At 29.0% G+C, this 15,951-nt stretch overlaps 1 protein-coding gene across 5 annotated transcripts in view; it reads left to right on the top strand.

Annotated features, from left to right (window-relative positions):
- The window catches only part of LOC107438937 (fatty-acid amide hydrolase 2-A), a 140,307-nt gene that overhangs the window by 101,531 nt on the left and 22,825 nt on the right, over window positions 1-15,951 (top strand). Inside the window, exon 1 of one of the 5 annotated variants that reach the window (XM_043053437.2) lies at window positions 8,686-9,092. The exons of 2 other annotated variants lie outside the window; for them this stretch is intronic. In XM_043053437.2, coding sequence (XP_042909371.1) covers window positions 9,084-9,092 — 9 coding nt within the window. In that variant the 5' untranslated portion in view covers window positions 8,686-9,083. Of the gene's footprint in view, window positions 1-8,685; window positions 9,093-13,884; window positions 14,113-14,313; window positions 14,461-15,951 lie in introns of those variants that run through there. 2 more of the 5 variants (XM_043053435.2, XM_043053436.2) reach the window with 2 other exon arrangements.

Genomic DNA, 15,951 nt, shown 5'->3' with positions numbered 1-15,951 from the left:
AATGTTGAGATTTATTTTGAAAAAACGTATTTTCATAATATGTTAATAATATAAACATTTATTAAACCCTGCAGGGTTGAGAGCTTTTTAAATCTAAGTGTCACTAAGTACCACAAGTTATCAATGATATTTCTTCCTTAACAGAAAGAAATATCCCTGAAAAAAATTTGCTCTTTGCAAGTGTGTGCTACAACTTTTTTTTCATTAAAACGTTAATTGTCAGAAAAGTTCACATAAAATTTGACTATTTTAAAATGTAATGCAATATAAAAAAATAAAAATAAGGAAACTTTGGTTCATAACTAATTGTGGACCAGCTGAGGTAAGTGAAATTTTTCGAATTAACATCAAATTATTTATTGACCCATTAACCATGGCTTCCAATTCTTTTGAATTTTCCTGAGAAAAAATTTTTTACTCACAAAAAAATAGCATTTCTAATCATGCCTATTCCATTGATTCCATTTAAAAAGTTTAAAATTTAGAATTGTTCTAACCACCTTAACACATAAATAAATTAACGATGCGCATAAATGTACGATATTCATACGATAGTGTGTTTTATAGCCCTGATAAAATATAAACAAATATATGATTATAACTGTAAAACGATTCTTACAGTGACTCGTTCTGGTACAGAGTAGCCAGTCTGGCTACACCAATTCAACAAATATGACGAATCAATAGAAATGTGCACTAATTGCTATTAAACGTTTAGCAAACACTGTTCTTTAAACATTAAAGCGTGAAAAAGACATAGTCCTTCAGTGACAACGTCACTTAGGTAGCTTCGTTCCGTCTTTAATTTTATTTTTTGGAGATGATCCTCATTCCAACATCTTCTCTTATCTCAAGGACATAGGTTTCTATTCATTAATCTAGTTTTTCAACTGCATTTAAATTGTTATTCATAAACCTAGTTTCAGGGGTGATATAGCCACAACTGGGTCTTGCGCCAATAACTCCAAACTAACTAATAAACTAATGTCCTCCCTGGCTAAAACTTTCAAACGAAATTTACTGGAAAAGGTAAACACTTGGAAAAATCGTACTTGAGAAGTTCAAAGTTGACAAATATGCCTCACCTGTCGAAGGGCTGCAAGTTTATCTGTTCGTACTGGTATGAAAAGTATGTTTGCTAAAAAAAATCTGGGTTCAAGGGTTAAAATTCGTTTTGTTTTTCTTCGTATTAGCTAGCACTAAAAAAAAGAGGACGAAAATTGCATTTGCAATAATTTCAGGAAGAGGAAATGAAATTTGAATTATTCTTCCATATATGGTTCAGTCTATTTCAGAAAGATATAATGAATTGATAATTACTAAATAACATAAATGACGATGAGTTTAATGTAGTTTTCAAGTAAGATTTGGTCACTAATACACTCAAAAATTCCTATCAATTTTATCAAAAACTTATAACCAGTTTTTACTTTGGCTTTTTCCATTCGGTTTAGTAATGAAATAAAAACGGTATTAAATAGGTTTATTATTTCATGCGTTATTGTCATATCTTCCAACATTTGAAGTTTGTTAAAAATACTTTTTCCGCGGTAGTAAACTAAAGCAGAATCTTTTAAAGCACATAGAATATTAAAAAAAAAAATACTTTTTCAGAATCTCTGATTTTGCTCCTTCACTCGGTACCTGGTTTCGTTTGTAGACCTATTACCATTCATCATGGGTTTTTAACATTGTAGTGGGCTTAGGCATGGTTAGAATGCAAAAAGTAGTAAAGGGACATTTTGCCACTAAGCACTTAAGTGAAGTCTTTACTTATTCCGTATCCTGCAGAGACTTATAACGCTACAGAAGTATGCTGTTCTGGGTTGTATTCTGATATCTTCTGCTAACTTATCAAATTGGAATGTATTTAAAGCCAGGCTTCGCTGCAACAATATTTTAGTGTAAAAGTTGTTAGAATTTAATTTGGCTATATGTTGATGAAGATAATCAATTTTTAGATCGCGATGTATGTTATCTTTCTTAGTCAACTTCTACAGAACCTTATTCCGATATCTTGCCAATTTTTTAATCAGAACAGGGAATATATTGCACCAGGAAGACGAAGCGTATATTAGTATTGATCATGTCAAAGACAAAAAATATTTCTCATTTTCACTCCAAATTGGATCTGGACAGAATATAAATGCTGCAACATGTGCTTCACCTTTAATTCTGGAGACGTGATCATCCCACATAAATTTGGAGCTCAGGGCGAGCAGTAATTAGGTTACTTTGTTAACAGAGGGGATTGTATCATTTCATAGCACCAGCTAGCAACCTAGCTGTATTTTTTCCCTATTTTTTCGAATGGCATGACGAATAATTGTGATTTCTAAGCATTAACTCGAAATTTCCTATTTAAGCACCAGACTTCGATGCTCTAAATGTTTCCTATAATTTTTTGGATGACAATATTGGGGACTTTTCGATTCGATAATTATACCAGTGCGATCAGCGTAATGCGCGATTACACTGTTGAAATCATCTCTATCTATAGGAAGATCCAATGTTAAGAGGATATAAAGAGTAGAACCTGGTATACTTCATTAAGGTCCCCCCGATAAAATATATATGTTTTTAATATATCTTATTATTATTTGAAAACTCAATCTGCTTTACCTTCCCAATTTAATATTTAGAGAATAAATCCCTCGCTGAGATTCTCAAATAGAAATAATTTAAAAGATTGAATTGCTGAAGACTGAAGTTATCGCTATTTTCGTAGTCTGTGAGCTATTTCTCTCACATTTTTTTTTCTAAGGACGCTGTTGAGATTACTCTAAGGTCAAAGTATCAAGCTGTTCTAAAGCTAAAATGATAAGTAACAGAATAAATATCCGTTTGGTTTAGATATAATATATACTACAACTTTTTTCATAATGGGACTTTTCACATAACATTTTTGGTAAAGAATTAATCGCTAAAAATATTTAATTGATAAGTCCACTGGTTACAGCTAAAAAAATTTCATCTACTAAATCTTCAGAACAAAAACATAAAAAAATTACGATATTAACCTTTGACTTTTCGTATTTGACGTCACAATTTCAAAAAATAAGATTTAAAAAAATTCCATTTTTAACTTTCATATGGACCTGACTTTAATAAAACGGTTGCTTTTTTCACCTTGAAAAAAAGCTTGAAGTAAATGTAGAAGTTTATTTATAGGATATTTATTGTAATTTTATGTTACGTAATGATAATCATTTCTCAAACATTGCTTCTGTTTTCTGCATGGGGGATGCATGTATTTCTGAAAAGGCAGCAATAAAAAATTCACTTTAAAGAGAAGAAACAAACGAAGGTTCTAATTGATGCTTTTCATGCATTTAATGATATAAGCTTCTTAAGACGTGGAGTGTTTTTTAAAGAGGAAGGTATAATTAGGTTTCTTCATATTAGATACTTTCACTTAAGTCTTCATTAAAAATGTATAGCATTAATTGCCTCTATTTTTAAATTGTTGTAATAAATATTGTTGTAATTTGTACCTTATATTTAGTGCTGATAACATATTAATTCATTCTATTTATCGGACCACTTTTTTTCTACATCTCAGCTTAAGACACTGTGTTTTGCATACAGTATGGTTATAACTGAAGTTACTTAAACAAAGAGTTAGTATTCGTTGAGATTTATGTCGTTAAAACTTAGTATATTCTATGTATGGATCATGAGATAAAAAATCTGCAATAAAAATAAAGTTAAAATTACGACCACCAAGTGAACCAAAAAAACACGTATACAAAATTTAAAAAAAGTTTTAGACTTAAAACTTTATTTAATCAAAATATATGCACTTCTATAATTTTAATAAAAACACTCTCACAGAATATTAAAAAAAAATCGAGAGACTTATTTGATCAAACCACATGCATTTTGATAACTCATCTACTTGTATAATATTCCCAAATAATGGGTTTATGGGTTCAACCAAATGATGGATTTAATAATTGATTCGACTAAATAATGGTTGCGAAATAGTGGATTTGGATATTTCGAATTTAAAAGGAAAAGCTAGTGTAAAAAAGCTTGTAACTTTTACATTTCAATATTAACGCCACATTTTTTTTTAAAAGAACCGCGCGAATCTTGCTTTAGTGAAGATAGCTGTTTGCTTCCCGAAAAAAGAGAAAAAGCTTACAATAAAAGAATTTCATATCTATCTGTTATAGGGAGGAATTAAGAACCCTGATTACAAAGACTTATTTGATTCTGAAATTGGGCCACCCTTTTCTCAAATATTTACTGATAAAGATACATTGATACATTTACACAGAATTCGTAAAGATTTATTTTTCACGAAAATTATTAGAGAGACACACACAAGCTCTCCATTTTTCCAAATTTTCCTTGTTTTAATCATTTTTGTTTGATTTCTGCTTTTTGTTGAACACCATTTTTTATATTTTCGGCATATGTTCATCACTGTAAATATGAACTAATTTTATGGCAGATTTCTTTTTTGCCATGGTCATACACAAAAATTCATTGTCATCTGTCTACCAGAACGGACCGTACTACAACCACCTTGTACGCCTTATGTCAGTTCCCAAATATAACATTTTATAAATATATAAAAAAATATTGAAATTATTATCGAAATTAATATAATTAGAGGAATACGTGGCTGGTCTAGGAACAACTTCCGCAGTTTCTTTTTGATACCTTCGTGGCCTGTGCTCGCTTTATTCTATTACCAGCTGCTTGATAAACATAGAATTCTACTATTCTTGTCTAAACAATACGCTCTTACATAAAGTGAAACTGTTTGTCATTTCAGCTTTAATCGTGCAGCAAACTTACACTTAAATTATGAAAGTGGTAATACGACAACAAACTTATACTTAGGTTATGAAAGTAGTAATAGACTTAATAGTTGAAATTTATCAATTAATGACAGTATTTCATAACTGCCCACTGTTAAGCATTTAGCGTAAAATTTTATTTTTGCATTTAAATTGGCACTAAAATTTAAGCTTCTTGTTTATTTCTTGGATTTCGAAATTTCCCACTACATATAAATGGATTAGTATTTATTGAAATGTATGATAATGATATAATGGTATTTTTGAACTCTGGACAAAATAAAACAGATATTTCTGCTTTTAATTGTAATTAAATTTTTTATCTTACTACCCCTGGGAAAAACCATTCTCGGAAAGGTTAAAAATTGGCAGCTATGGCATTTTTCAATAAAAAAATTTATTAAACTTGATAAATAAAGAAAATATAATTAGTTTTTTTCCCTAAAAAAGTAATTAATTTCGAGATAGACAATAAATAAATTCTAATTAATAAATTGACGCTAACAACTCACACTTGCTATGAGCATTTATTGTCGTAGCAAGCGTGTAAACATTGCGTGTTGAATTTGCAGATAAGGCAAAAGATTTGAAAAGATAATGATTTTAATTTATGTTTCTATGTTTATTTGCTTAAACGAAGGGAATATAGCAAGTAAAAATAAATGTGTCATGTTTATTTATTTTCTTAATCAAACATATTTCAATCATCTCTATTTTGTTATGGTTTTTGTTCGACTTGAAGAATCGGATTATATTGTCAATTTATTACCTGATTCTGGACTTAATCCTTTAGGCTATTGCATACAAACATATCACCTTTATTTTATAATAGACTCTTTTTTTTCTATCTACGATTTCGCTATTGCTAACGTCAAGAAAATGTCTTTTTTCTGGAACTACTTCAGATAATTACAAATATTATTTCAAAAGAAAAAATTTCCCTTTCGTTAAATTGCGCCATTGGTTTATCGATCATCTCCATTGTATCATGTACGGCTTGTATATATTTATTTGTCAACTTTTATATTTTCGATTACTTTTAAACAATACCACTTCTTGAATTGTGAAATTTCATAGATTATGTTTTTACTACTGAGCTTATATTGAAAACTCTTAATTAACCAATAACCTTTTGCTGAATATTTTGAAGGTTTTAAAATTCAGGGGAATCGGTTTGACACATATCAATAATGCTAAAACTGACCTTTTTCGATGAACTTTTTCTAAGAAACTACTTATGATATCACCCTGAATATTATTTTATTTTTTGGATATTTGAGATTATATAATTTGCATGCCGTTATAATGCTTTAGCGTTAAAAGGAATACTTTTTAAGTTATGAAAGATTTTTGATGAAGATTTTTAAAAAAATAAAAGTTTTCAGTTCATAATTTTTTTTAAAATAATTTCCGATGTGCATTAACAGTTATCACAGTGTAAACATGTATACCGAAGAGCCATTACATGATGACCACCCTGCTAATGACATGTAGGACCACCTTTATCCCTCAAAACTGCTATAACCCGCCGTTGCATTGATTCCACTAGGTGCTGATAGGTAGTGTGAGGAGTCTGGTATCAAGCGCTCACCAACTGGTCCTGCAATTCCCTCACATTGCGAGGGGGTAGCGTGGCAGCGCGAATTTGGTTTCCAAGTAGGACCACAAATGCTGTATTGGATTAAGGTCAGGTGAATTTGGGGGTCACTGGAATGTTCCTCGACGATTCAACCCTTATGACATGGTTCATTATCCAGTTGGTAAACACCATCCCCCTCAGGAAAAACTGTTGCCATGAATGGGTGAACCTGGTCGGCAACTATGTTCAAGTAGCTTACAGACGTCAGGGATTGTTCTATGAGGATTATGGGTCCTAATGTATCCCATGAAAACATTTTTCCTGGGCAAGCCCATTGTTATAGATGGACGGTGGTCATAATGTCATGGCTCTTCGGTGCATATGTAAATAGTTTGTGGAAAAAAAACTGAAGCAATATCTTATTTAGATGCTTATAAAAGGTAAATCTGAAAGGTCAGTTTTAGTATTATTGTTATATGCCCTTCCGACTATATAATCCATCCATTCCATCAATATAATCTTTGTTCCCTGAAAATCAGCATTAAGAACAAGCAAAGTTAATAAAGAGAAGTGAAAATTAGTTTTCAATCAATATGAAAAAAAATTATTTCACATGCCTACTTTGAAAGTACTCACAAACACAAAGAATTAATAACAAATCAATCTTCAATTAGTAACAAAACCAAAAAAATAATTGAAGAGAAAATTTTTCTATTTTGATAAAATTGTTCAATTAGTTTATCGATTATCGCCGCTGAAACATTTATGGAATGTATATGTGTATCATATTTGTAAACTTCTATATTTGTTTGTGATTACGGCCTTCCAATGACGTCACTTTTGGGTAAAATACCGCTTCCTTAAAATGATATAGCAATTTTTCGTATTTTGAAACTCTAATATTGTGATTAAAATTTAATTTAATATTAATTAACCTATAAACTACTTAATATTAAATTTATTTTTCTGTATCAAAAAAGATTAAAAAAAAATTGAAATATTAATTTGATTTACGTGCACAGAAAATTGCATTAACCCCAATAATGCCTGTCCGCAAATATTGCAAAAAGTGTGTTTACGAAAAAATTGTTGTTTTCGTACATGCAAATCAAATGGATATTCCCTTCTTTTACCTACCACTTTAGCTTAGAAAAGGAACTCTGATTTTAAACACAAATATAAATCTTTATATTAATACTAAGTTTGAGAAAACAGAGATCACAGAGCTAAGTTAGTGAAAACAGTTTCTTGAAATTAATACAATTTATGAATAGCCGTGGTGGCTCAGGGAATAGAGCGCTCTTTTCTCAATAATGTCATCCGGGTTCGCATCCCAGCTATGGTTGGTCGATACGAATTCCTTATCCGGATTGCACCGACCGCAGTGGTGACAAAAATTATCAACAGTGGTAGATGAATAATGGGTTAGAGTCCCCGTGGCCGGCCAGGCTAACTGAGGGGGTTTCGTAGTTTTTCTTCTCATGTAACGTATATGTGGCTTAGTTCCATTAAAAAGTCCTCCAATAAGACAAATTTCACGCAATACTTGATCCAGGAATTCACTTGTCCTCTGGATTAGGCTCAAAATTACAAGGCTTGAGCATTGATAGTCGTAAACTCAAAATTGGCTGGACTGTTCAACGACAGTTGATAAATAAAACACTAATAATGAATTGTTTATTCTATCACTTTTTACTAATTTATCAAATAGGAACTGTCCTTTTGCAAAAGGTGTTAGACATTTAAGGTTTAAAAAATACGTAATTTATTAAAAAATGTGTCCAAATAAATAAAAATATTACACAGACCTCCTTGATAAATACACCCAAACGCGAAGAATTTGGAAAAACAGTTCTTTATTTATTTGTCAATATTAATTTATAAGAACAATATTTACAAATATTTAAAAAATACAAATTCTTACTTAGGCATTTATTCAAACAAAATATTAATCACGAAAACATAACATTTACACTGAAATATATTTTCATTCAAAGACATTTCTTCAAACGAAATATTAATCACGAAAACATAACATTTACACTGAAATTTATTCTCATTCAAAGAGAATGAAGTTTGCGTACCGAATGTAAAGAAACGCACTCAAACACGGTTTCTAACAAATCCTTAAAACGTCGCGCAAATGTCAATGTTTAAGTATGTCACGATTCTAAACCTACATTAAGAAACGTGCATTGCGTTTTCAGACAAATTACGCTTTGCCTCATCTTATAATTTCGACAAACAGACACGCAGCGCTTTTACAAATGATTCACAACATGATTATTTCGCAATCTAAAAAATTCAACAGTGATTTCAAAAACAATATCGTTTGAGGAGGCGTAAAGATTTGATTTATATCGCAATAAATGGAATTTCAATTAATCTAACTCGTAATGATCAAATGAATCAGCCGAGTAGCACAATACCATAGGAACAAATTTTTTAGAGCCGAATTTAGAGAATCACGTCTATCAAAGCGTAAGCATGTGAGTCGAATTCGCTAAAGGTTCATCTGATAATTCATAAGACCTCATATCCGCTGGCTGTGATAAGAATATTACAAAGGTTAACTGAAGGAAAAGTTATTCTAAAATAGAAATAACTTTATTAAAAATTATTAAAACGTGTGGAAAATTGCTAAGAGATCTACGACTTAGTCTACAAAACGGATTATTTTTTAATTTATTCCAATGGCTACGGTAAGTGATAATTTTTAATTAGTGTTAATTTTTTTGTGGTGTCATTGAACTAATTTGAAAATGTATTATTTATTTTACATCAATTAATAATTATTATTAATTAATGATATACATTGTTCAGTAATTATTTTTAATTAATAATATACATTATTTAGTAATTATTATTAATTAATAATATACATTAATTAGTAATTATTATTTTATATTAACTAATAATTGTATTACGTAATAATTCATAATTAATTAATTTTTGCATGCGATTTTTAACAGATTTTTGATACTTTCTTACAGCTAATCTCAAATCTAAAATCAGCTTTTCTCTCCAAGCAGGCTTTTTTTTTTATTTCAGAAGCACGGATTTTTTTCATTTAAAAAAAAATGACATTTTTAGTCCATTTCTTGTTGAAAGTGCAAATTTAAAAACGTTATATGTAACAGAGAGTCGCTTAAATATTTCATAACACTCGTTGAACAAACAGCTGACTCAATTTTGAGTTTACAATTGCTAATGTTCAATTGCGATGGCCTTGAAATTTTAAACCCAATCCAGAAGACAAAGAAACTCCTGGTTTAAGTATTGGGGGAAATTTGCCTTCGTGGAGGACTTTCTGATGGAACTAACCAGCACTTGCGTTGCATGGAGAAAAAAATCTCAGAAACCTCCCATGGTTAGCTTGACGGCAAGGAGACCCTAAGCCATGATTCGTCAACCACTGAACATATCATATTTAACGTCAGCACTGTGGTCGGTGCGAGCCTGGTGTGGAATTTGTATCGACCAGCCATCGCAGGGATCGAACCCCGGTTCACCTCATTGGTAGGCGAACTCTCTATCACCTGAGCCATCATAGGCTCTTTGCATAAATATTGTGGCACACTTCTAGGGAAGTTAAATCAGGATTAAAATGGCGAAAGAAACCAAGCCTGGAAATATCACCGTAAGCCTCAAAGAGCGCTTTATTATGAACTGTTTCATCGTATACTTCTAAACATATCATAATGGATGAACCCCTAGCTTTGTACCACGACATTTTCAGGCATGGGTTTCTGTTCAATTTTAATTCTGATGATGTAATTTGGCTCTGTTAAGCGTTTGTTGCAACATATCCCCAACCCTCTGATATATAAAATGTTTTTAAACATTTGAACGAAAAATAGACTAAAAATGACCTTTTAAAAATTTTAAAAAAATATGTAGCTTTAGGAAAAAAACAATTTCCCTCAACAGAATTTTTAATTCTCTCATCCGATTTAAACAAAACCAATTATTTGTATAAATGCAAGAAAAAATTAGTTTCCCAAAGTAATTCATTATAATCTATGTTTTCAGACCAAGAGAATAAAATTTTATTTAGAAGAATTTTTTTACTAAAGCCTCAACTCTTTACTGCTCACCAACCCTCAATCAATTTCATTGATTATACTTATATGCCTTTCAGAGTCTTCATCTTCTTCGGATTACACCAGTTACATGACCCTAAGGTGCTTTAATGGTCATCAGACGTATTTTAACGCACTCTTTAAGTATACTTAATTTATGTTTTATTCTGTATACTCTAATACGGTTCCTGTTTCAATAAAATATACATTCAGCTTAAAAAAACTACTTTAAAGCAACATTTTTATTTTGAGTGCTGATATTAGACAAATCTATTACAAAATTTAAAAGCCTAAAATTGTTGCTGAAATAAGAAACTTTATCTTATTAGATTACCATTCTTCAGTGACAGATATGATATAACCACATGCACTTGTCTGGCAATGATAGTGATAAAAGTTATAACATACATTCCAATTGTTCCTATAATTGAGAAATAACTTTTAATTAGACTTTTTAAATACGAATATTAATTTCTTGCAAAAAAAAAGTAAGACATGAAATTTTTTTACATTCAGCTNTATATATATATATATAGGTCCAACACATTTGTTTACAAGCTGAAAAAATTTTTCTATTACCAACCAATGGGATACCTGCAAATAACGTATTGCGGATCTCTTCATTATGATCGTTTGCTGAAGCGTCTCATTCGTTTACATTAGCAACTGTTCTTTCCCTTCTATTTTAAGTAAGCCAACCCCGTCAAGTATCTCTTAAGTGACACATTCTATATTCTTACACAAAGATTTCAATTCTTTCACTATATATTTCTTACTGAACACAAAGACGGTCATAAAGCCACATAGGAACGTAAGCAAACTAATTATGCATCGACGTTACCAAGTACACAAAACAGAAATATATCACAGTTACAATAAAATACATAAACAAATAATAAATCTGAGTTAAGTAAAAGATGTTGATGAGAAAAAATTTTTTTTAACAAATTCAATATACGATTCACGTTATTCTAACGTTCATTCTAACTTATGTGGAAAACTTATCTCAACTTTAACACGCGATTTTGCTTATAAACAATCAGCTGGAGCTAAGCGTCATAGGTCACATGAGCGGGTATCTGTGATCTTCTTCTTGAAGTGCAAGTACCTAATTGAACTTAGAAAAGGCAATGCGCTTGACTTTAGATCTAAATATAAAAACTTGTGTATTATTAATAAATGATGGTAGGTGCAAACTATCTTGTTTTTGTAGTATATAAATGCAAGTACTGCTCTGTAACTTTGTCCTTTAAAAAAAGAAGATACCATTTTAAAACAATATTAAACACAAATTAGTTTAATGCTTGTGAATGTTGTAGGGCGTTACTTTAATTACAAACTTCATTTCATTTTAATTAGAGCTTACATTAGTCTGTTAAAGAGATGTACAGGGGTTGGAAAAAAATATGGATACATTTCTATAAAAACTTTCTGTCAGCAATCTTATAAACAATTTACATTCTACATCTAAATCTCTGTAAATAATCTAAATTCACAAAGATTAAACAAATGGTTTAGTAAATGTATAAAGTGTTAATTTTGATTACAAACTTCACTTCTACACTAACTCTATGAAAACGATCTTGTAAACAGTCTACATTCTACATCTAAATCTCAGTAAGCAATTTACATTCACAAACATTACTTTTGATTACAATTTTTACTTAGTTTTACTTAGAACTTACATAAATTAGTTAAGAAATGTACAGGTGTTGGAAAACAATGTGGAAACACTTCTTTAAAAACTCTCTGTAAACAATCCTGTAAACAATTTATACTCTACATGTAAATCTCTGTAAATAATCTACATTAACGAACATTAGTTTCATGATTGTGTAGAGGGTTACTTTTTATTACAAACTTCACTTAGTTTTACTTAACACTTCTACACTAACTCGCTGTAACCAATCTTTTAAACAATCGACATTCTACATCTCTGTTAACAATATACATCCACAAGCATTACTTCTGATTACAAACTTCATTTAGTTTTACTTAGAACTTACATTAGTTTGTTAAGAGATGTACAGGGGTTGGAAAATATGGAAACACTTCTACACTAACTCTCTGTTAGCCATTTTTGTTTTAGTTGAAATTGTTTTGGCGATATTAATACTAGAAGAAGTCATTTAAATTCTTTCCTCATTTTGATCTTGCATGTCAAAAAGAACACCATTTATAAAAGCTTCTGGCATGATCTACCCAAAATATTGCCGATCGCAAACAAAATTGAATATTGGATGAAAGCTTGCAACTCAGTTGCAACCTAAATGCTAGATACTTACTAAAGATTCTTTCTTAGAAACGAGTTATCTGTTACATTTTGCAACTTTCATTAGGACTGAATTGTTAATGGCCTGAACAAATAAATTAAATTACATACACTAACGCATTTTGCATTGCTGCAAAATTAAGAAAATAAGGTTCGTAAACTAATTTGGGGACTATTTCTTAAGCTTTATTAGGATGAAATGAGTTGAATGAATAGATCTTTTGTACTAGATAATTGAAAATATTTATTCATTTTTTGTTTGTTTATTTTGTCCAGAAAAATAACATAATGAACATAATAACAAAGTGTCCAGTAAAAAACCCTGACATTAGAAAAAGTCGTTCGTAGATCAATTCATTCACAATCTTTCAATTTATTCGATATTTAAATTTCACTGTATCTCTTTCTTAGTTATATTCAGACTGTTATATTATTTCTTAGATATTTATAAAACAGTTTAAGAAACTATTAGTCTCAAGTACCTTTTTTAAAATACATTGTGATAAATTTTTTTGTAGTTTTGATTGCAACACATTTAACTATTAAAGCGTATATACCAGTGGTTCAAAATGAAACGTGACAATATTTTCATACAACGTAGATGGCAAATGTATGCATAAACAGACTATATTTTTTATTTCATTATATACAACTGTAGAATACAAATACTTTAAAAAAAGCATTTGTTTTAAAACTGGAAACCGTTATTCCGAATACAAAAGTAATAATCAAGTCTCTTGTTGTGAAAATAAATTAATAAGCTGAAATACGTTGACATATAAAAAATAGTGCATAACTCAATTGTTGTTATTGTTTACGAGTTCCGAAGCATTTTAACCCTCAAAATTATTTTTAAAATATAAATTATGCCAGGGACGTACAGTATCTTACAAACTTTTAGTGAAATTCTCAGTGAAAGGCAAAATTTAGAAGGTTTTACGATTTCCACAATCAAAAATTTAAATAACCTGTGATTTGTCTTCCTCAACCCATTAATAATACCAAAATACTATATTTGAATATAAAGAAGCTATTTTCGTGTTATTTTGTTTGGAAATCTTAAGTCGTAAAAAGGTGAACAAACACCAAAAAGGACAATTCGTTGTCTTCTTTCCATTTTGAATATTAAAAACTCATTCCTCGAACGGCATTAGGAACTGATTATGTAAGATTTCTTCCGTTTCAAAAAGTTCCTTCATTCTTATTCATTAATTCATGGGAAGCGACGGTTCGGCCTCGAAAACTCAATATATTCATACGTTGCCATATTAAGATTCAGGAGTATTTGTGGATTACTTGAAACTAAATCTAGCACCTGTGCTATTTTAGTCTAACAGAAAGATATTTTTAATGAGCTACCAGCGAGACGTAAGTGATTTTAATATAGCTATTGTTTAAAAAATACTGTGCAAATTCATTTAAAACTAATATAGCAACTTCATTTAAAACTAATATAGCAACTTCATTTAAAACTAATATAACTAATGATTTAAAATTAGTATTTTAATTGCTTTAAAATTTCCATTTTAATTTAATAAAACTTCACATTTTAATAGATTTAAAATTGATTTTTTGCTGACTTAAATGTGTTGCAATTAATTCCGAATTAATAATCTAATTGATATAGAAGTTACATTCAACAATTCGAAACTAAATCTAACACTTGAGCAATTTTAGTCTAACAGAAAGATATTTTTAATGAGCTACCAGCGAGACGTAAGTGTTTTTAATATAGCTATTGCTTAAAAATTACTATGCGAATTTATTTAAAATTATTATTGCAGTTTCATTTCAAACTAATACGCCTAAGGATTTAAAATTAGTATTTTAATTGCTTTAAAATTTCCATTTTAATTCAATAAAACTACATATTTTATTAGATTTAAAATTGATTTTTGGTTAACTTAAATTTGTTGCAGTTAATTCCGAATTAATAATCTAATTGATATAAAAGTTGCATTCAACAATTCGAAACTAAATCTAACACTTGTGCTATTTTTGTCTAACCGAAAGATATTTTTAATGAGTTTTCAGCTAGACGTAACTGCTTTTTATGAAGCTATGGTTTAAAAATTGCTATGTAAATTCATTTAAAATTAATATTGCAATTTCATTTCAAATTAATATACCTAATGATTTAAAACAAGTACTGAAATTGCTTTAAAAATGGTATTTTAATTGCTTTAAAATAAGTATTTTAATTGCTTTAAAATTAGTGTTTTTAATTGCTTTAAAATTTACATTTTAATTTAATAAAACTTCATATTTCAATAGATTTAAAATTGATTTTTGATTGACTTAAATTTATTTCAGTTAAATTTCAATTAGTAACCTAATTGATATAAATGTTGCATTCAACAAGTCAAAATTTAATCTAATATTTGCTTAATTTTCGGCCCACCATATATGTATTTTTAATGAGTTTCCAGACGTAAGTAGTAGATACGATATAAATTTAAAAAATTATTCTAGTAAAATATTGATCCATTGATTTAAAATTGCTCTAAAATGTCTGTTCAAATTTGTCAAAAATTAATATTCTAATTGGTTTTAAATTAATATTCTAATATTTAAAATTTATATTCTGTTTGATTTAAAAATAATACTCTAAATTTTAATATTAATATTCTAATTCCTAATTAATATTGTAATTGCGTTGAAATTAATATTTATATTGATTTAAAAGTAGTATTTTAATTGTTTTAAAATTTCCCTTTTAATTTAATTTAAGATCATATTTTAATGGATTTAAAATTAATTTTCGGTTGACTTAAATTTATTCTAGTTGATTCGAAATCAATAACCCAATTGTTATAAAAGTTGTAATCTACTACTCAAAACTAAATCTAACATTTGTGTTATTTCAATCTACAAGAAATATATTTTTAATGAGTTTCCAGCGTGACGTAAGTATTTTCTATACAGTTACAGCTCAAAAGTTGATAGGCAATTTTTTTCAATTAAAATTGTAATTCATTTGAAATATTGTAATGTTTAATATTGTAATAATAATATTGTAATAATTATTGTTATTGTTGTATTGTTAATATTGTTGTTTAATATTGTAATTTATTTAAAATTAACATTGTAATTTATTTAAATATATTATTGTATTGAATATTGTAATTCGTTTAAAATTGATATTCTTATTGATTTAAAATTAGTATTTTAATTGCTTTAAAATTTTCATCTTAATTTAATTAAACT

This window comes from Parasteatoda tepidariorum, chromosome 9 (genome assembly GCF_043381705.1).
Source record: "Parasteatoda tepidariorum isolate YZ-2023 chromosome 9, CAS_Ptep_4.0, whole genome shotgun sequence".
Taxonomy (NCBI): Eukaryota; Metazoa; Arthropoda; class Arachnida; order Araneae; family Theridiidae; genus Parasteatoda; species Parasteatoda tepidariorum.
Note: the sequence above shows the minus strand (reverse complement) of the source record. Positions and strands in the feature narration are given on the sequence as shown.